This window comes from Scylla paramamosain, chromosome 10, assembly GCF_035594125.1.
Source record: "Scylla paramamosain isolate STU-SP2022 chromosome 10, ASM3559412v1, whole genome shotgun sequence".
Taxonomy (NCBI): Eukaryota; Metazoa; Arthropoda; class Malacostraca; order Decapoda; family Portunidae; genus Scylla; species Scylla paramamosain.
The window spans coordinates 24,634,432-24,657,985 of NC_087160.1; the positions used below are offsets into that span (position 1 = coordinate 24,634,432).

Genomic DNA, 23,554 nt, shown 5'->3' on the forward strand with positions numbered 1-23,554 from the left:
GGCGGGGCAATACCCTTGAGGCGGACTGGGAGGGAGGAGCGTTTAGGCAGGCCAGAGTGAAGAGTGACTCTGCAACACACACACACACACACACACACACACACACACACACACACACACACACACACACACACACTAGTAGTACACATATTTCAACTACTTATACAGGTAAATAACACGGGGCACAATCAAGTAAATTCACGTGGGAAACTAAAATACCTGCAGACCAAAATAAAAAAAAAAAAAAAAGGAACAATAAACAGTAGTAGTAGTAGTAGTAGTATTAGTAGTAATATTACCTGAGCGGATGAGCTCTACCTGTATCACGAATTACATTTTGTAATACCGACAGAAAAGAGTGAGGAGCTCCTTGCATAATTAATAAACTCACCTCAAGTATTCAGGTCAACGAGAGAAAGTGAGAAATTGAGATGAAAGAGAGAGAAGGAAAAAAAAAAAAAAGAGGGATAAAATAAAGAGGATAAACACACGTAACTTGGCATTCTAGACCCGAAAAACAGCAGCTTAAGGCGAGATCCGAGGGCGAGGTGTGAAAATGCTCGCGAATTATGCAGCTGTAAGGGAATCGCATACACAAGCAGGTTTTAGTTGCGCAATGTTACGTTCCAAGGGAGAGAAATTCTGATCGGATAATGCATGAATGTATAAATGTGGTGAGTTTTGAGGGAGTTTGCTGAGAGAGAGAGAGAGAGAGAGAGAGAGAGAGAGAGAGAGAGAGAGAGAGAGAGAGAGAGAGAGAGAGTTAGAATAGAACGTTAAATCAGGTTAGGGTAGGTTAGGTTAGATTAGGTTGAGTGTGAATAGGTTAGTTTAGGTTAGGTTAGACAAGTTACATCATACCATAAATGTACGTACTCATGATGCAACTTATCAAAATAGAAGATGGATTCTGCTCAGTGATATTGACTTGGCTTTTATACACGGGTAATCGTACTTAACTGCTTCAACTCCATCTTGTTAAGGAGAGAAATGGGAATCTAAGTGTTTCTCTACTACAATACTCGAGTCAGGACCCGAAGGCTGTGAGTTAGATGTTGGCTCGCGGCAATTTCTCAGCGGAGGAGGCAGCAGTGTCTCATTACCCTATCCGCCGCCATAAGACCTTAATGGAGATAACTCAAACACACGTACAGTAACTCTGTATGTCCACGGTTCTCTTACGTAATTCCATTTCACTGCTATGGCCATCATTTGCTTATAATGAGAGGACTGGAGAAAATAGAAAGTTGCATACGTGGGAAAAAAAAAAAAAAACAAGAGGAGAGGTTTTTAATTGTCTTCTCTAGGCTGCAAAGAGAAAATTGTGTCTCCTTCAGGCTACAGAGAAGAGAAGGTTGTGTTTCCTATAGGATGCAAAGAGCAGAGAAGGTTGTGTCTCCTCTAGGCTACAGAGAAGAGAAAGTTGTATCTCCTCTACGCTACAGAGAAGACAAGGTTGCATATTCCCTAGGCTACAGGGAAGAGAAGGTTGTGTCACCTCTAGGCTACAGAGCAGAGAAGGATGTGTTTCCTCCAAGCTACTGAGAAGAGATTAATTGCGTCTCTTCTAGGGTAACGAACAAGAGCCTGTAGTACAGTGATGCATCTAAAAATAGGTAAACTCGTATGTGATTATGGGTAAACTGACCAGCACTGAAAGAATTAAAGAGGGTGTTATAATATGCAGAGCCATTCTCCTTGTGCTCATGACTCGGGGGTCCATCAGCTCCGTGGGGATGTACAAGAAGGAAGTTCTCTGGCCCAAGGACTTCCAGTAACGTATTCATAATAATTGTGTGAGTCTTAAATAAGTGTGTGGCAGAAAAGGAATATAATAAGTCTTGTCTGTGGAGGCCCGTGGGGAAGAGAAGGTTTGGTGTGTGTGTGTGTGTGTGTGTGTGTGTGTGTGAGAGAGAGAGAGAGAGAGAGAGAGAGAGAGAGAGAGAGAGAGAGAGAGAGATTGTGTGTATCTCTCTCTCTCTCTCTCTCTCTCTCTCTCTCTCTCTCTCTCTCTCTCTCTCTCTCTCTCTCTCTCTCTCTCTCTCTCTCTCTCTCTCTCTCTCTCTCTCTCTCTCTCTCTCTCTCTTTCTCAACGTCAGACAATTAATTCATACCGGCAGCAGTCCTGCTTCTCCCAGTCTCACGGAGTACGCTCTACTATGTATTATTTTCTAGTACGGGAAAACCTCACCTAAACTTACTTAAACCCATTCCTGCTCAACCCAATGTTACTACCGGTGGTGGTGGTAGTGGCAGTGGTGGTGGTGGTGCTGCTGAGTTGCCTTCTTCCCTTCAGGCCGGGGAGGGGAAGGAGAGGGGAAAAGCAGAAGGGAAGGAAGGCAATGTAAAACGAAAATGCATTCAAAGAGGGAAGCACGGAAGTAGGGGCGAGGGAGGAGAAAGAAAGGAGTATAAGAGAAAGAGAGAGAGAGAGAGAGAGAGAGAGAGAGAGAGAGAGAGAGAGAGAGAGAGAGAGAGAGAGAGAGAGAGAGAGAGAGAGAGAGAGAGAGAGGTGAAAATGAAAGAGACTGAACGTTGTTTAGTCGACGCTGTTTGTGGGATTCGTGTCGATATTTCAGGGTCATACATTATTATCAGGCGGCGTACGGAGGTGGAGCCGCGATATGCTTTCAGCTTTACTTTAAAATTAGACCATCCCGCGACTCCATGGCGGAGGCTCGCGGCGGAGACAAATGACAGAGGCTCAGGCGAGGAAGCGGAAGGTACTTGTTCTTGACGGAGGCGGCGGCGAGACTACACAAACGACACGGGTTGTTTTACTCAATTTATTCTCCCTTCATTAGGTGTAAATATAGAAGATATTCTTAGTAGGGTTTTTCTTGACGGAGGCGGCGGCGAAGCTTTACAGAAACGACACTAGCACTGCATTCTTCACTTAACTATATTCTTTCTTCCCTCGGTGTATATATAGTAAGTATGTGATCTTTCCTTTTTCTCTTTAAAGGTGTAGAATTATAAAACTGGTGATTAAAATACCTTTTATCAATACGGTTCAAGGTGTGAGGACGTAATTACTAAAAAAATATCATCGTTTTATATTCAGTGTTTGAGGGCAAAGAGACTGATGGACAAGGAGGATGTAAAGTGACTAATTGCAGCACCATATATTTTTTTTTCTTTCTCTCTCTTTCTCCCGGAATCTCAGCCGCGGGATCACCAAGCACGCCGAGGGAAAGTTACGCGAGGAGTTTTAACTTGCATTCATATTCGCATATACTCTTACGTTCTTTTATTCTCCTGTGCTAATATGATGTGGTGGGAACTGCACGTGCGGGGTGTGTGTGTGTGTGTGTGTGTGTGTGTGTGTGTTGGAGGGATATACATGTACGCAGTTCCTCTAATGATGTGTGACAGTATCCTATTATTGTCTCTTCCTCTCTCTTCCTCTTCTCTAACACCCCCTTTTCTTTTGTCTCCATCACCCACTGCACTCCTTTCACCCACCACACCTCTCCGTCATCCATCACACTCCCTTCCACTACCGCACCTAACTTCACCTACCAGACCTCTTCCTCACTCACCACACAGCTCTCACTCCTCCCACCCCAACACCACACCTGTCCTTCATCCACCACACCTTTCGCACCACCAACCACACCCAGGCCAGCCATCAGCCACCTCCCAGCAGACCACACGCGTCCACCAAGCAGCCCATTTTCACCATGCACGACCTCCTCCCGGCCTCGCTACCCCCGCCACCCTACTAGGCTGCCGTGACGCACTACGAGGTTTGCCAGACTCAAAAGGATGAGGCTGGCATCATGCGAAAATAGTGATAAAGGGCGGATGATTTATGAAGAGCAATAGCTTGTGAGAGATGTGTGAAATGAGGCGACATGTCATGACTGAAAAGACTCCTGGATGGAAGGGCTCTCGAAGTAAACAATGAAGCGTCTCTTTGGTTACGTGACGGCGAAGTAACGGCACTGTGAGGTTCCTGCTTCTACTCCTGTTCCTGCTGTGCTGCTGCTGCTGCTGCTGCTGCTGCTGCTAGGTGAGGGAGGGAGGGAGGGAGCGACCCGCCCACTCCACTCCTAAATTTGAATTTCGTGTTAAATTTAACTTGTCCCTCGGCTGGCGGGGAGGGAGAGGACGGAAAGGGAGAGGAGAGAGATGGGAGGCGGGGGTCCTAAGAGGTGCCACGAGTGTTCTCCTTTGTTGGTCTCCTTCTGTCTGTTTGTCTGTCTGTCTGTCTGTGTGTCTGTCCGATTATCTGCCTGTCTGTCTGTCGTGCAGTATTTAGATGCATTTTTTTGCTTTTGTGGCTCCATAACTTGATAAATTGTTGTCTTAGATGTGTGCTTTCTCCGTGGTTGTTTGACTGTGTATGTTTGCATGTATGGTCATGGATGCCTTGCCGCCTACTTCAATACGTACTCGTCCACAATCTCTCTCTCTCTCTCTCTCTCTCTCTCTCTCTCTCTCTCTCTCTCTCTCTCTCTCTCTCTCTCTCTCTCTCTGGGGTCGTACGCCTCAGCAACGCAATAGTCTCCTGGCAGGTTTGGGATGGTGGTGGTGGTGGTGGTGGTGGCGGTGGTAGTGGTGGTGGTGGTGGTGGTGGTGGTGGTGGTGGTGGTGGTGGTGGCGGTGGTAGTGGTGGCACTCATGGTGGCGGCGGCGGAAGGCACAGTCGTCCAGCGCACAATATGGGCTAAGCGTCCACTTTTTGGGGCGAGGTACAGTTTTGCGCGGCACACACGGCCCCACGCAGCACCACCTGACGGCCGCGCACACACTCCCGCCCCTCAACTAGACAGAAAACCTGACGGGTGACGGGGATGGGAGCGGGGAGCGCCGGGCACGCGTCTATGTGGCTGAGAGGTGTCGGGAGGGTGAGGGTGAGGGCGAGGCGGGTAGAGGAACAAAAGCATTGACAGACGCACCACCAGTAGCAGCAGCAGCAGGAGCAGCGGCAGGGCAGAGAGGCCTTCCCTGTTGTATCACTAATTCAGGGATCCGGGCTGAGCAGGTGGTTGTTGTCCGGCTCCCTCGGCTTTATATTTACATTTCAAAGTACGGCGCCGGCCCCTCCTGACCTCCGGGACTCCATCAGTCTGCCTCTATTCAATCAAGTGTGGGGCGGCGGTCGTGCGGCTCCGGGAGACCATCACCTCAGGGGACGCATTGGTAAGTGTGGTGCCGTATGGCCTGTGGGGCGCCAGTACTGCGCCATGCCACCGTCCTGTGTCAAGGGTGCCGCCACACATCACATCCCAGGTGGTGGTAATAGTGGCAGGAGTAGTAGTGGTAGTGGTGGTGGTGGTGATAGTGGTGGTGGTGGTGGTGGTGGTGTCTGCCCCGAGCTGGCCACCGCGGGCCCGAGAGGGACTCCACCTCTGTGTCCAGGTATCCCTACATCCCTCTATTTACATCAGGCGGCCATCTTTCTCTTTCTCGTCACCCGCATAGAAGCCTCGTTTTCCGTCATATATTATCTTTCTTCCTCCTCCTCATTCTCCTCTTCCTCTTCAGTCTTCCTCTCATTCTTCCCTTCGGGCATACCTCTCTGTCATCATCTCTACTGGTCGTCAACCTTTCTGTCATCATCTATAGCAACAACAGTACCAGTGATCACGGAAGACAGCATATGACATATCTCACAACCTGTTTAATTTACAAAAACACGATATGCAAAGAAAAAATTATATGGTATATACGAAAAACCTGCCACAATCACCACGATCATCTTAACACCGACATAGAGTCAAATGCAAGTCCTCATCAAAGAAAAATCCACTCCCAAGCTTCCACAACACAGCCGTGACAGTAAACGCCATCCCCATGCCGCGCCACGTAAATAAAGCGTCATTCTAGGTTGTCTTTCCTCAGATCCCGGCAGCTGAAGGAGAAATAAATGCATGAGGTCACCGTACACTCCTGAGAGCGAAACACAAGGAGGCAGACACACCAAAACAACTCTAGGGAACGGCCGAGCCAGTGTTCAGTTCACTAGACGAACTAGGCGAGGTGTGGCGGCGGTGCTGCCAACGACAAGCCAACAATACGACTTATTAACAAGAACCTATCGTGATTGTAGCTTAGGAGAAACCTTCAAACAGGAGGAATGAAGCTTCTCCTCCCGCCACGACAAGGAAAACCCCTACTTCTGGCCCGCCTCCCCACAACCTTCATTCGTCTTAGCGGGTGGGCAGGTAAATTAAGAGTGTGACGGGCGTCTCCGGAGTGCAGTGAGCCCCTGCCCGCTTACCGACTCATATTGGTCGACGGGCCCCTCAGGTGCTGTAGAGGCCAGCCGCCACCCCTCCCAACATCGCGCCAAGGCCAGCAGGAGTAGGAGTGGCAGGGCCATTCTAAGCAGAGGGGCAGTGCTGGCAGCAGGGGGGATGGGGCTCCACGAGGTGCTATAAAGGGCGGAGGAGCAGCCGGGAAAACAAGAGAGCCAAGAATCGCGGATGAAAAACAGGAGCAAACGATATTAGAGAAAAGACTGTTACGATTCAAGGCTAAATGAGAAGAAAACAAGAAAACACCAAGAAACAATGAAAAATCAAATTCTTTACAAGACATAAAAAACAAAACAAAATAAAATAGGACAAGGCAATTAGAGAAAAGACCGCAGGAAAAGACCATTGTGAAAACGAAAAAGGAAACAAAAGATACACAAAATACAGCGTGTAAAAAAAATGAGAAAACGAAATAAACCAAGAAAACAAAATGAAACAAGAAGAAAGAAAGAATGACAGAGAAAAATAAAAGAGAAAAAGACGGGAAAAAAAGGGAGAAAAAAGAATCGTGCAGGAGGAGGAGGAGGAGGAGGAGGAGGAGGAGGAGGAGAAGGAGGTGTGGGAAGCGAGACCATTGACCCTCACACTGACCTAATGTTGAGAGAAGACGATCACCAGAGGCACTCAACCCACAAGGCGACAAACGACTCGACAACACTCAGGACGCATCTTGACGTGACTGAGGCATCGGGGAGCGCCGCCAGTGTTGACGAGAAAAGGATGCAGCGCGAGACGAGACGAGAGACGAGACAAGACGAGAGACGAGACGAGACGAGACGAGACGAGACGAGAGAGAGAGAGAGAGAGAGAGAGAGAGAGAGAGAGAGAGAGAGAGAGAGAGAGAGAGAGAGAGAGAGAGAGAGAGAGGTTAATGAAATACAACAATCCTTTCGTCATGGGTAGGTAATGCTTATGAATAGAAAACGGAGAAGGAAGAGGAGGAGGATAAGAAGGAGGAGGAGGAGGAAGAGGAGAAGGAGGAGGAGGAGGAGGAGGAGGAGGAGGAGGAGGAGGAGGAGGAGGAGGAGGAGGAGGAAGATGTGGATAAAGAAGTGTAAGTAGGAATACGTAGGTAAACATATTAATACTATTGACTGATTTCATTGACTAATTAAATGATTGATTAGTTTTCGGCTCTGCAATAAGGTGACATGGTGTAACAATGAGAAGGAAGAGAAGAAAGAGGAGAAGGAGGAAGAGATGAAGGAGGAACAGTAGCAGCAAAGGGCCTAAGAGAGTTTTAAGTGTGTGAGTGATGGGGCGCCGGTGCTGCCACCTGACGGAGCAGCAGCATGGTGCCAAACAAAGACAGACGGCACTGTATCAGACCTTACACATCCCGCCCCTGGTATGGTGGTGCACGAGGCCCAGTCAGTCAGTCAGTCAGTCAGTCAGTCACTCTCTTTGCACGAATCACCAGTAATGTTTTGCAGGAAAATTTTAATATATACAGGAGAAAATGATGAGTAAGATTTATCGTTCAGGATTCAACTATGCTTGTATTGACAGCTAAAAATAATAATAATAAATAGATAAATAAATAAATAAAGATGGGTACTTTAAGGAGTTTTCAAGCATAGAAGGAATGTGTATATCTTAAAAAAAAAAAAAAGAACATTCAGTTTACCAGGAAAATTAGTGTCCCCGCACCAACATCATCTAACTTCCACCATGTATTTGGAGTTACTGAAATATTGACGGAAACATTTATTATTAATCGCGTTGCATGTTGTAATGGAAAATGTACTGCAGTTAATTTCCGTTTGTGGGTGGTGGTCGATACACACCCCAGCCTCAGCCAAACACACGCCCTGCCTGTACTCTTGATGCGAGGAGAAGGAGGAGCCACACTCCACTAACACTAAGATAACGTGTTAGGAACAGGTAGGGTAGGAAATATTATACTGGGTGAGACGGGCGGAGAAGGCTCGCGGGTATTCCAAGCTGATACTTGGCTTGTTTGTATATACCTGCACTTAAAGATCAATACAGTATTAAAAGCCACTTGGAGTTTACTATAGCTTCCTGGCGAGCACCTAATCTGCAGAAGAAGAGAGACTTTAATACAGAGTCACGAGTAGGTGGGTAACTCTGTTTCTGACTATAACAAATGTACAACGGACTGGATTCTCGAGCATTTTGGCGTCTCGTCTTTCCTACTTTGAACAAGGTTTAGTGAGAATAATAGGTGTTTTTAAGCGTGATTTCAAGCTTTAAGCAATAGTTTAAAAAGTATTTCTTGCCCATCGATGGAAAAGGCACAATGTAGAGACGAAATGAAAGCAATGTATAGTAATTTGTTTATTAACTGAAAAGTTAAATGTACTAACTGTAAACACCATGATCACTACGCTACAGCAATCCCCACCGCCACCACCACCCCAACTACTGTAATAACCACAAACATCACCACCATCATGATGCAGAATTGACCACCATCACCATCACTAACAACGCCACAAAAAATACACCTCTTATCCCTCGCAACACCACCACCTCTGCATCACAACTCAACACAAGTCGCCTTAGATGTGTCTCCCTCCTTGTCTCCCTGCCTCATTACCTGCCTGCCTGCCTACACACATACCTATTTACCTGTCTTTTTGCCTGTCTTCTTTCAGGAAGGGCTTGTCTGCCTAGTTGTCCTCCTTTCTTCCTTCCTTCCTCCCTTTACTGCTTTCTTCTTTCCTTTTAATCTGCTTCCCTGCCAGTCTGCATAGTAATTTTCCGTATCCTACAACCTGCCTGCCTAGTTAGTTTTCTCTTTACTTGTTTATTCCCTTCCCTGCATGACTAGTTACTTAGCTACCAATCTACCTACCTATCCACGCCCCTTCCTTCCTTCTTTCCTTCCTTCTTGCCTGCCTGCCTGCATAGAAGCTGATCTATCTGACAGCCTGCCTGCGTACCTTTAAAAGTTGCCTGCCAAATCTACCTACGTACCTAGTTGTCTGCCTGCCTGCCTGCCTGCGTGCCTGCGTGCCTGCCTGCCTGCCTGCCTGCCTAGCTCCCTTTCCTTTCCCCAGCCCAGTAATATCTTACATCCTGACTATGCTCCAATTTACAAAGTTATCCCATATCGAGTTTTCTCCTCTAAGTTGTGAGTATGACTATTTGGGTGAGCCCTAGAGAGCCATTTGTGAATACATTATTGCGACTGTAAACCACGGCTAATCTCCCGACATTTTACTTTGGGGAATTTCGCTGACAAAACCCGACTTGTGGCTGGGGTGGAGGGAAGCAGGGAGGTGAGGTGGAAGAGGAGGAAGAGGAGGAGGAGGAGGTGGTGGAGGAATAGGAGGAGAGGGAGAAGGAGGGTTGGTTGGTTAGTGAGGGGGAAGACGCGCTCGGCAAACTCTTCTGGAAGTGGTGCAGATCAATACTAATTAAGGGGAACTTTTCTGTTAATTGTGTGTTCTTCCTTGTCCACGGCAGTGAAGGAGGACCGCCATTATGTCCAGCCCACAATGCCCTCTTCTCTCCGCAGCCCTCGCCTCCTCCTCCTCCGCCGCCGCCGCCGCCGGGAAATGTTTCCTTGGATTGTCATTATTATATTATTGTTATCCTCGTATTGTTTAACCTGTTGTACGAATTTCTTTTCCTGGCGTGAGGTCCTGCGGGTGTGCATGCATGGTGGACGCTACACACACACACACACACACACACACACACACACACACACACACACACATACACACACGTCCCTAAAATTACTACCAGGTTAGGAAAAAAAAGTGTAAAATGCACGCCATAAATTGTCTCGCCTAATTCTATGAAGCTCGGCAGTGAAGCACGGGAGAGGGAGGCGTGAGTGATGGGCGGGAGGAGGAGGCGGGAGGGAGAGGCGGAGAGATATTTGGAAGAAGCTTGGATGCAGGAGGAAAAGGAGGCAGATAAAAGGGAAAGCAAAGAAGTGGCATTCAGGCTTCACTTAAGGATCTATCAACCTGTGCAGCTAATAAACGTAAATGATCATGATGTCAGGTATTTATTAATTTTTCCCCCCCACAAAGATGATGATCCATTATTAGACGTCCCCTACACCAGCCCGCCCTTCACGTGCCGCCAAGCCCCGCCCACACACCGCTATTGCAAACGAGGTGGAATTAAAGGATATGCGTCAAGACTCCCCTCCTTTAATTAACTGTCTCCTATTTCTCATACTCTGCCGCAGTCCTGCATCTCTTCCCTATCTTCTACGGTTGCCTTCACTGTTGCTGGTCTTCCGTACTTGCTAGTTCCGCGCGCTCTGCTCCCCTCAGCTCCCTGCGTCCTCACTACTCAGCATTCTGTCCTTATTGTGACTTTTACGTCCATATTTTAAATGCAAAACCAAGCCTTATAATCTTCATCTGGCCAACTCGAAATCAAAACATCACATTCCTTTGTCTTCCTTCCTTCAATGACCTCAGTTGCTTGACGTGGTAAGCAGCGGCACAACTCATGAACTATACACGTTTTTCTTACTTGCAGGTAACCAAAGCACCGCCTCCATTTGTAACTGTAAATAAGGAAACAGATACCAACACGTACAAAGCAAGCATCAGTGTGACAGGGAGAGGCGTGCGTCCTCTGACAATTGCATTCACTGTAACTGGAGAAGAGCCATCGTCCAGCTCTATGTGGTCACTGGTCATCCTAATTAATATCCCTCACAACACCACAATCAGTATGCATATCATATCATCAATTAGTCAGTGTCGGCGCCACAGCTGTGTTCCCAACGCAGGGCAGGACGCAGCCCCACGAGGCCGCCCAGCCTCGCCACCACAAACAAAGAGACCCGTCCTAGTATCTATCTCAACCCAGACGGTCAGGGGCGTGTCAGAGCAGCCTTCATTGTAGTGTGGTGAACGAACTGCAGTGGTTGTGAACTTGTGTACAAACTTAGGGTGTGTGGGTTGGTCATTGACTGGTGTTGTGTTATGCATATTATTACCGCTCAGGATTACGTCACCCTAAACTTATTGGTACACCTAAATGTTATATCCGTCACTGTGTATGAGAGAGAGAGAGAGAGAGAGAGAGAGAGAGAGAGAGAGAGAGAGAGAGAGAGAGAGAGAGAGAGAGAGAGAGAGAGAGAGTGTGTGTGTGTGTGTGTGTGTGTGTGAGTGTGTGTGTGTGTGTGAGTGTGTGTGTGTGTGTGTGTGTGTCGTACTGAACCCGTCTGATAAACAAATCCTAAGGAGTGCGGGGCGGCCAGCACGTGACTGCTGACACAGTTCTTAGGAACCAGGAACAAGGGTTCGGTAAAGCAGACGTCATCAGCCTCCGCACATGGATTTCACTCCAGACGCTGCTCCAGCCAGAAACAGGCGAGGTGGGCGCCGCTCGCGAGTCATCACATTCCATCACTAATTCCTTCATCGTGGATGCAAATTCTATTCATACGGCGCTCTCTTCGTCTACTTACAGCGCTCAACATGTTATCAAACTTTGAAAGGGTGTGTGGGGCTGGGAGCGTTGGCCGCCCTGGGTAAGCCTTCAGAGTGGCTGAGGCACGATGCCTGCGCCCACACACACACACACACACACACACACACACACACACACACACACACACACACACACACACACATATTCATACACACCACACACACTTACACACACACACACACACACACACACACACACACACACACACACACACACATTCATACACACAACACACACACACACACACACACACACACACATACACACACACACACACACACACATATACCGTGTGCCGCCCTATGCGCCGCGGTACAAACGCACCTTTATAATATTAGAGCAAACTCGCTTTCTTGAATGTATTCAGGATTATAACTGCTGTGCATCATTGATGTACGCCTGAAGTACGTCATCCTTTCAATCTGCTGTCGTTCTCTGGGTGAAAACGAACCCGAGCTTTCTGACAAACAATGAAAGAATACATCAAACTCCGACCAGATAAATATGTATCGTTCCCAGGGCAGGCAGGCAGAGCACGCCCCCTCCCCCTCACCACCTCGGGACTCACTTCTTACAACCAGCCTACATCAAGCCCGGTTTCCATTCCCTTGACAATTAAACCCATTTCACAGTTTCATATTTTCCTGGCATTTTCAAGCGATAATGCCGGCAATTTGAGTTCCTATTAGCTACCTCCTCGTCTCCATGGAAACGTGAGTCTCCCGGGAGGCGGGGCTGTGCCGGGGGCGGGATATGATTAATATGAGTCTGCCCCGGGGGAGCCCTGCCGCTGGGCTGCCATCCCTCCCTGCGCCGCCCGCCGTGGACCCCGTGCTCCCCACACTCCACCAAAACCTGCCGCTTGTCCCCTCTCACTCCACCATAAACTGCCGCCCTCACTCTGCCACTCCACCACTCCGCCACTCCACGCCAGCCTTGGGTCTCAACTCGTCCCGCCAGGAGTGTGTGTGTGTGTGTGTGTGTGTGTGTGTGTGTGTGTGTGTGTGTGTGTAAACCTGTCTTTCTGTTTGCACGCATGAATGTAGAACGTATATATGTATGTGTGCATGCATGTGTGTAGTACGTACGTATGTATTTGTTTCTGCCTATTGAATTACTACCGTATCTAATAATTCACCAGTCTACCTACGCATCAGTCTATTCCAATAACGGTACATTTGTTCGTTTCTTTATTTAATTGACTCTTTGCCTGTTCCTGTACCAGCTGAATTAACCACGACCGTAAGCACACTTGCAAAACAGAGTGAGAGTGAACCGCTGGGCAGAGGCAGGTGAGGCGCTCCGCTGTAATGGGTGGCTGGGGACAAGATGCTGCAGGGGGACGATGGGGAGAGGGACAGAGGTGCTGAGAGAGGAGGTCAGGAATTGTGTCACTCATTCAACACTAAAGCAACAAACTCTCTCTCTCTCTCTCTCTCTCTCTCTCTCTCTCTCTCTCTCTCTCTCTCTCTCTCTCTCTCTCTCTCTCTCTCTCTCTCTCTCTCTCTCTCTCTCTCTCTCTCTCTCTCTTTCATGCACGCATCCAACTCAGGAACACAGTGACTCAAAGAAAAGTAGAAAGTAGAAACTAAATCGATCATAAACTAACTACTGATCCTGGCCTTTCCTCCACACCCTAGTCTTGCCTTCAGTTCACCCAGCACCTCGATCCACACACCCCTACATAGCTCACTTGGCCCACCTGTTGTAGCTCCCCACACCACCACTTGTCCCAGAGCAGCCCAGCGCAGCCGCCCCTGCTCTCCAGGAAGACACCGCGGCCCTGATGGCAGCCTGACCTTTCCTAATGCTAACTAATTTGAAGTAACTTGCATCACCCCCATGAAGTAGGTGTAGTAACTTAACCCGACCCGCCAGAGGCAAAATTACTTCAGACTAAGCTCCTTCCTTGCCACCGTCTCCTTGCCACTCATTTCATTCCCGACTTCGCTTCCTTCCCTCTCACTTCTAAACCAGCGTGCGGTGGCGGGCGACACATTCATCGTGTGGTCTCTATTTCTTGTCGTGCACACAAGGGTTATTTTAGTGGTGTTATTGATGTCGGGATCACGCTGTCCGCCGCGCGCTTTATCTTGACTACACAAAGAGAACAGGACCTCACGCAACGCAGACATCGCTCTTTTATTAGTCTTCCTACGCTATCGTTGCTTGCTAGTGTTAATCATGACATCCACCACAGGAGTCATATTTCAAGGGCAACTGTTTGTGGACTGGCACCTCAATGTTTTTTTTTTTTTTTTTTGTTGCCCTTGGCCGGTGCCCCTCCAACGTATAAAAAAAAATTATAATATATATATATATATATATATATATATATATATATATATATATATATATATATATATATATATATATATATATATATATATATATATATATATATATATATATATATATATATACTCGTATATATATATATATATATATATATATATATATATATATATATATATATATATATATATATATATATATATATATATATATATATATATACACACACCACTCACTGCCCCTCTCTATAGGTATATAGACCCCTCCACAGCGCCTCACCGCTGAAATACTCGCTTTTCTTTCCCTCTAAGTACCTCATTGTGAAGAGGGAAATTTTATCCAATGAAATTTGTAACTCTATATCAAGCTTCTCTCAAGTTTTATCCTTCGCGAGTTTTTCTCAATAATTATTTCTTCTCACCTCATATTGGGAGCGCATGAATTGCCTTTCCATCAGGCTACCTCTTAGGAAACATTACTTTCTAAATGCAACAAAAAAAGGGAATTTCATCTTCCTCTCTACTCTTCTTTCATCTCACTATTGAATTATGCCGCCAATGTTGCTCTTTTTCATCATTATTACAACGCACTGCCTCTTCTACTACCACTATTACATTACTACTACTACTACTACTACTACTACTACTACTACTTCTACTACTACTACTACTATTAATACTACTTTAAATTCCTCGTTGGAGTGAGTTCTCTGGGCGCTAATATACGTATCCCTGAGGAGTCATGATCACAGAAGAGGGAGTAGAGCGCAGAGGATGTTGAAAGCACTGGGAAAAGAGGAGGAAGAAGCACCGCTGATCCCTCCACGCTGGGCTCCGGGTGAAGAAGCCTCCGTTTTCCTCGTTTTTACAACCCTAATGGTCACTAATCATCAGACGTCTTGAATACTTAGGTCATGCAGTGCCATTACTTAAAGCATGGGGTTCCTGCCTTCGAGTGAGCGTATATACCCACAGGAGTGTTTGAAGCCACCTCTTGAACCTTATTGTCACGGTTATAAGCAACATCCCGCTCTTGTTGAATTCTTAGGGTTGAATGATCTGGCTTTATACAGCGGGTCAAAGAAGTAATAATCGCCATGTACTCGTGGCATAAGGTCATTGTGCTGCCACACCTTAGTGATGGCCAGGCGAGCAACGGCAACAAAAAGCGCATGTCACCGATCTTCTACAATCTGAAGGACCACACACGTTCATCCCTATTTGGAAGACGCTAGTTTACATGCTCGTCAGGAGAGAGTCCACAGAGGTTGTTCAGTATAATAATGGAAATAAGTTTTGTGCAAATACAACTGACAGAATTTTTCAAAAAACAATTCCAAGGTCACCGATTACCAGTGAGCCATCAGCAAGCTTTACCGGTTTCATACTGATACTGTTCCTTCAATGAAAGTCCTTACACTGTAAGAATTCATATTCTTTTACTTAAAGAAAAACTATATACGAGCTTTCAACAGTAAATATGTACAATATCGCCTGCATTCTCACTAACGCCCTTCGTGTAGCCACAATGAAGAGAAAGCGCGTTTTTCATGTTCACCTTGCATCCCTGTTTTTCGTTTGTCTTCGGTGGTGTGAATGAAAAAATAAAATGTATAGTATCATATTGAAGTCCACCAAACGACGCGAATGGACACTCGGAGTCTTCCTCTGGCGAGTGTTAACGTGTGTCAACAAAAGAGGCCAACACTGAAAAGCCAACTCAGTGCCGACACACATTCTAAGTCCCTACAAAACCACTGTAACACCAAGCAGCTAAACTGAAAAAAGGAAATATAAACCAGAAAGGCTTACTTAGCTTCCGCAGGTCTGGCAGCTGTGAGAGAGGGAGGGTGCTGGAGGCGAGGCTGCCCTGGGAGGTGCTAGAAGGGGTGTGGTCCGGGATGGGGGTTGGAGTGAGGGACGAGGGGCTGTGGTGTGCTCTTCGCCCTCCTCTGCGGCGAGTGTCCTTGGCGGGGCCGCTGCTGGACGAGTGTTCACTGTCCCCTTCTTTCTCCCTGCCAGGCCTCATCCCGGTGCCCCCCTCCCCCGCTTCCACAGTGCCGTTGGTGCAGTTATCTACAGGAGAGACAGCCGCGATGAGTACAGGAGCTACAGACGTGTTCCAGATAGAATACGTCAGTCATTCGCGTAGGTAAAAAGCTTTAAAATGAGTCCCAGAAAGGATGACTAAAGATGTGTGCGGTGCTTGATGTCGCAATGTTTTCAAGCTTTTTTCTAGTAGGATTTCCGGGATAGTCAGTGTGTCATCTTGCATTAGGTGCGTTTTTTGGAACTGTAATTCTGATTAAGATTCCATAAAACTTTTTTTTTTGTGTGTGTGTCTGTGTGTGTGTGTGTGTGTGTGTGTGTGTGTGTGTGTGTGTGTGTGTGTGTGTGTGTGTGTGTGTGTGTGTGTGTGTGTGTGTGTGTGTGTGTGTGTGTGTGTGTGTGAACAGGACTTCTCCAAAGCTTGATTATGTTTGGGAGGGAGTGTGTGTGTGTGTGTGTGTGTGTGTGTGTGTGTGTGTGTGTGTGTGTGTGTGTGTGTGTGTGTGTGTGTGTGTGTGTGTGTGTGTGTGTGTGTGTGTGTGTGTGTGCCAAAGCCGTCCTCATCACAGGAGACATTGGTCACAATTCCGTACGGGCGAATACAAATTGGGAACTGATCTCGAGGGACAACCGAGCCAGGGAGTCACTCTCTCTCTCTCTCTCTCTCTCTCTCTCTCTCTCTCTCTCTCTCTCTCTCTCTCTCTCTCTCTCTCTCTCTCTCTCTCTCTCTCTCTCCTCGAGGGTACAAGAGTTCAATTCAGCCCGTGATGCATGAGAGATTATCAAATACATAAATGAATGGTGATGGAAACCAGTCAGCATCCACCTCCTTCATCACCACCACCACCACCACCACCACCACCACTACCACCATCACCACCACACCACCGGCCGAGAAGGCGCAAAATGGACATACACACATGGAAACACACACACAGACACACACACACACACACACAAAGCACATACATACACAAGATACATACATCCAAGTCAGTATGTGTGTAAATTATGTACGTATGTGTTAAAGGGAGTAATATGTAGTTCAGGAAGGGGAGAGGGTGTGGATGGATGGATGGATGGATGGATGGATGGATGGATGGATGGATGGATGGGTAAATAGATGAATGGTTTGGATATGCATGTTGGTGTGGTGGGTGGTGCGATATTGGGTGCTGGGTGTTGGGTGTGGTGGTGGTGGGTTTGATACACTATGCATGTTTCTTGGAAAGGAATAATGTATCTCAGACATAGGTCGTATGTGTGTGTGAGTGTGTGTGTATGTGTGTGTGTGCGTGTGTGAGTCTAGCTGCCTATTTGTCTGTCTGTGTGTCTGTTTGTCTTCACTCTGGCTCCATCCCTGATTCCACTTACGTCCCTCATTCGTCATCCACTTACTAAAATTAACATCTACAATCCCAGATAAAAGATAATGATAAATAACATACTCGTAACTACAACATTACCTCCACGTTTATCGCCATCCCTTAATCTTAATCCCTTTACACTGCAAACAAACACCATCTTTTCCTCACACATGTATGTTACTATACTGTGTTACTTTAAGTGGATGAGTATGATGAATCAGTCTTATCCATGAATATCTACCAGTGTATCATCGGCTAGAGATTCGAACTCTATTTCTGGTACACTTCTGCGCCACATCTCCACTACCTTTAATAGACTCTAATTGAAGCTTCACGGGTTTTAACGATGTTTTTACGGTTCTAGTGACAGATTATCAATATTTCTACATTATTAACAGGAGAAACAATCTTGAGAACCCGACTAATCATCTCTGTGTACTTGAAAATAATCACGGTGACAGAGCAAAACGTTTCTGAATACGGACGGCCCTATATAATGATGATTCAAGAGGTGTTATTTACATAAATACGTCATTGGAAAGTAGTCTCAGAGAAGAACTGTAGTGAGAGACAGAGATATGATTTGTGTAGGTTCTCATCCACTGAATTCATGCCTCTTTTTCTGAACTTCTCACCCGAGCACAGACAAGGACACTGACGCAAGGGTTTAGTAAGGAACAGAATGTACAGTATGTAGAAAATTGTGGCTTGTTGCGTAGAGTATATTGGCTTTGTTTCTCAACTGAGCATTCGCCATTACCTCTTCTTTTACGTACCAAGTACAGTCTCCTTTTCTTTCTTTATTCTCTTCAGGGAGTTCTTCATGACTCACCGCAACTCGTCAAAACGTCAAGGAACAACATCGTGGGTAAATAAGGAGGTGGTGATTCCTGGGGTGAGGCGCTGCGCCAGGTGGCAAACACGGCCGGAAGAAACAAGTTGCCGGTTTTGCTGACAAAATAAATCAGATGTTTTAACTAAACCTAACATTTACCGCAATGCTGCAAACGTACATACCATTCTGGAACTTGTATATAAAGCTAAGATGATACTCGACAGTCGAAAAAAAATCTGCATTAATGTAACATTCCTATAAAAATAAAGTTAAAAAGACTCCGTAAGTAAGACAAGAAAGTTTTGCAAGCAGGAGAGCCACTTTGGTTATTTTTTTCACGACCAAACTTTTTACAGCGTGAGTCCAGTGATTGCCTGACTCTTGTGGGAGTACTGCTGATGTCTGTTGGGGGGCTGGCAGTGGCGGAGACACGAACACGAGGCACGAGGCAAGAGGCACGGGACACGGGACATAGACCATACACGGGGCACCACACGAGACACCATCACCACCCTTACGTACATCAACCTCCCTCAAGACACAAGTATTCCTAAAAAGATTAAATTCAGAAGAATGTTATGCGAGTACCAGGTCAAACACATACTTATCTTTAGTTAAGTAAAAGCCACATTCCCTCACCACGCCAACACCCCTCCCCCCATTCCTAACAACCAGAACTGTAGTCCCCCACCCCAACACACCCCTGCCCGGAGCAACTCACCGGTACTCGCTCCCACAAAGAAATATTTGCGTAGTAACGAAGTCTACGTATTTTCACATAATGGCAAAGTTCGCTTGCTGCTTTACGTATGATATGGAAGCTTACTAAGGATGCTAATAAACTTGCTGCCTTATTCCATTATTACAAGCTAATGATTATAGTTCAGAGCATCCATTACAGCTAGCTGTCGTTTCCTAATTAACGGTGAAAGTAAAATTATGGTCAGGTACGTTAATTCCGGGCTGGCCTTCCCGTGACACGACTTGCAACACTTTCCCTCTTTTTTTTTTTTCACCAGGCTGAATATTGATGATGATGATGATGATGATGATGATGATGATGATGATGATGATGATGAAGATGATGATGATGATGATTACAGCGATGACGATGATGATAACACTGATGATGACTACACTAATAGTTACACGAAAGATATTATCCTTTATTTCCACAGGGCGAGACACGCACCCTCGCGAAGGTGGAGGTGGAGGTGCGAGCGTGGGCGGCGAGGGTAAGCACGCTATTGTCGGCGGGAGTCCCATGGGGCGGGGAGGAGGCAGGCGACGACCTCGACAACACGCCCTCCACATACACACACACACACACACACACACACACACACACACTCACGAGGCCGGCAATACACCCCAGGCCCGCAAATCCGCACTGGTGATGCAAGGGAACGTAAGAGACACACAAAGCCACAAACACTTCCTGACTCGTGGACCTAAAGACAAAAAGAATCTCGCAACTCGCACAGTGACTTATTTTTGAAGGGCATGTCTCCAGATATTGTCTTGAGGCACCAGCTGAGTCGAACAAACCCCTAAAAGTGAGCCAAAGAAAAACGAAGGAGTAAAATGCGTGTAGCGGTGTATCTGACCCCACCAGGATTGCCAGGAGTGCGGTGATGGCACCTGCGCAGCGCCGCCCCAGCGCGACCCAAACAGGTACACACGCTACACTCCCTCGTATGTACCCATGAACGGATAAGTTTTCATATCAGTGCCTTTATGCTTGACTGCGATATTCCAAGTCTGTAAAAACATCACTGAAACGCTCGAGCAAACGGCTGCAGAGGAAAATAAATAAACAGGTAAAACGCGTTTGAATGTGTATGCTCTTTTTCCCTCTCTTTTTTTACTTACAAGATCGAGAGGAGCTGGAGACTCCCGCCGGTGAACACAGCTTGTAAATAATACTAAAATACATCATAAAAAAAGACGACATTGTTTTTACTGCTTCTACTGCAACGACACAGAATTCCGGGGCAAAAAATCCAGAGGACACGACCATAAACACTCGAGCAGCGCCCCAGACCGTGTCGGAGGATGAGGCTCGGGCGTGAGGCCGGAGAGGGTTGGGGGAGGGCTGGGTGGAGGGCCTTGCTGCTGGGACGGGAATAGCAGGCGGGGAGATTCAGAGTCGTGGGAAAACGGTGAAATGAGAGAAGAAACCAGAGGGATGCTGTGAGAAAGACTCGGGTGGTTGTGGGGTGAAAAAATAGGGTGCTTACGTGGGATGATTCTGGCAAGAGGGAAGCGAACGTGTAAGTGGAGGTTGAATCAGGGAGTGATGGAGTGAAGCCAGGGAGCTGAGTGATGCCGCAAGTGGACGAGGCGTGGAGGTTTGAAGTCCTGGTGGGCGGGGTGCTGGAAATGAGTAGTTAGGGAGTGGGGAATGAAGGGAATACCGTGGTGAGGGACTGCTAGCGGGCGACAAAGAGAGCTGAGGGAAATAAAAGGAAAGGTAGGAGTAAGAGGCATCGCGGCACACAGACAAGGAAGAAAAGTATGTGGAATTACAGACATACACACCAACAGACCACTCAGACCACACGGACGCCGCAGACCATACCAGGTAGGTCAGACTCCTCCCTTGTATCGACGTGACTTTTTACTGTACAGTTTAATGAAAGCCTCCCCGAACAGGCAATGCTCGGAGTTAATTCTGAAGGTACGAGAATTGTGTTACGTAGTACGATTGATGTTTGCATTGGTATCCATTCAGTTCTATTGACTCATGAAGTGTTTGGTGACCTTTTTTTTCCAGGTATGTTTCTTTTTCATTGCTTCGTTTCACTACCTTTTATTGAGGAAGGTTACTGATTTGCTTCCACTTCAAAAAATCAAGTTATTTTCCGACAAATATCCCAATGATGGAGAGTTTTCCACGAAGCGGTAGGAAGACACTCAACCCTCCACTAACATCCAGTTATACACATCTATTTCCACTATTATTTTAGAGGTGAAACTCCAGTAAATATATTTGTAAAACCTGGAAACACCCGCCATTCCAGTAATTCACAGAGAAATAAACCTTGACAAATCAGATACACCGGATATTTCGCGTCTGAAACTCGCCGAGTCTAATTAGCGAGTAATCTTTCACTGACTTCATTATCTTTTCTTTCGGTCAGCGCTCTGGTCTTCCCGATCCTGGAGATTAAGCTAACAAGTCAGTAATCAACCACATGTGTTCTTTTTCCAGTTTGAAAAATACGAATGGGCTTTTACAGGTACAGAGAGAGAGACTTTTACAGGTACAGAAAGAGAGAGAGAGAGAGAGAGAGAGAGAGAGAGAGAGAGAGAGAGAGAGAGAGAGAGAGAGAGAGAATCAGATAGCTATAGTGCACGCCGCTTGCCACCCTTCCCGGAGACAAACATAAGCCACTCGAGTAGTAATCAAAGTCAACAGCGGACGCGAGGGGTAATCAAGCCTCTACATGCGACGACTACTGCTGCTGCGAACGAGAGGGAAGAACTTCACTCCGTTGCACTACACTACGGCACACTGAAGCACACTGAGGCATACAGCACGCCACGCCAAATGTCGTCTTCTCCCCAGGCAAACACACGCGCGAGGGAGTTTTCACCGGACTGTACTTAGAGGCCGGTGATTGGTTTAATTACATTTGTTTTCTCCCACGTAGTTTCTTGCATTCGTACTACTTGTTTGTCCTCAATCTCGTGCCCCCGTGTTTGTCTCGCAGGGAGGTCAGGGCAACGGCAGCCTCGTGACCAGCGACCGTGTTCTGAAATGCTTTGAAACGCTTTGGAATCTCTCATCAGGATTGTTTTTATAGGTCACAGGGATGATTCGTTGGGGTTTTATGGGTGCTTCTCTCATTGGCTGTGTAGAATCCTTGTTAAACTATCACTAGAAGCGTGTAAATATCCTCAGATGCTTCTCTGATTTCCACTATAGACTGTTAAAAGTAATCGAGATGAGGCGCCGAAATATTTGTGGTCGTGGTACAGCAAAGCCTCGCTAGCTGGAGTTTTATGCACTATCATGTAACGAAAGGTGGATTTTTTCTTTGAACAAACGTGGGCAAGTCGAGTGATGCCGTGAATTTAATCTTACCTGATAAAATACACCTGAGTAAGCTGCGTGAGTGAGAAAATTCCAATGTTCAGGAATACATTGGCCAACTAACGTGAGCAAGTAAACTTCACTAACACCAGATCAAGCAAATGTATGCCCGGATGAAATCGCTTGAGAAATGCTGGACTTCCCCAACAAATGAATGAATAATAAATTCAAGAGCCCATTCCAATTTACACACACACACAAAAAAAAAACAAAAAAATTAATTAATTAATTAATTAATATATATATATATATATATATATATATATATATATATATATATATATATATATATATATATATATATATATATATATATATATATATATATAACAAGCAGGCCATAGTTTCATCCAGTAATAAAGAATCGGGTAAGTTACAGCTCAGAAAAAAAAAGAAAAGAAAAGAAAGAAGAAAAGGCAAGAAAAGAAAAGATCATTCATCACAACTTCACCACCCACACAACATCCAGAAGACAAAAAACTTCAACTTCAAAGTGAATTCCTCCACCCAGACAAAATCACCCGCACAAAACCGGAACTGTATCGCTGGAAATTGAAGCGCAGTACATTTCTTGGCACCGTTGGCCAGACGTCACTTCGTTGTGTGACAAAGGACCGCGCGAGACATGAACGGGTGATTGTTTTAACTTCTACGGGTTTGTCCTCAAACTCAAATGGTCTTTACTTATTTATAGGCAGAGGAATAAATCAATTATTAGTCCCTTCTTTACTATTATTGTTCGGTAATATCTTCTAGGGTTACTCGTAGACCTTTGTCAATGTCATGTCTCTTACTTGGTACAAGCTCTGCTGGAAGTCACTGAGATTTTCATTTATGTTTTCATGATTATAGTGATAGTTTTACACGGATTCTACATCAGTAATAAGGAAAAACACTCATGAAAAGCCAATTGATCGTTTATGAAAATAGTCCTTATGAGTGAACAACGACTTTTAACTGGCGTTTTTATGAGTTTAGTGGTAGTTTAACACGGATCTTACATCAGTAATAGGGAAAACCACGAATGAAAAGCCAATTAATGATTTCTGCGGCCTTTGAAAATAGTCCTTGTGAGGGAACAATGCGTTTTAGAATACAAAGGCTATTGTTATAATCAGTCAAAGAGTTAAGTGCGTTATGACCTGAATACCAATGACTCACTGTAAAGCAAGGGGTAGTGAATATCTCCGTCAGAAATAGATATGCCA

The 23,554-nt window shown here is 46.1% G+C and overlaps 1 protein-coding gene across 1 annotated transcript in view; it reads right to left on the bottom strand.

Annotated features, from left to right (window-relative positions):
* Positions 1-23,554, bottom strand: part of LOC135104413 (myb-like protein V) — a 96,444-nt gene that overhangs the window by 45,283 nt on the left and 27,607 nt on the right. Inside the window, exon 3 of the mRNA XM_064011816.1 lies at positions 15,809-16,072. Within this exon, the coding sequence (XP_063867886.1) occupies positions 15,809-16,072 (264 nt within the window). The remainder of the gene's footprint in view (positions 1-15,808; positions 16,073-23,554) is intronic.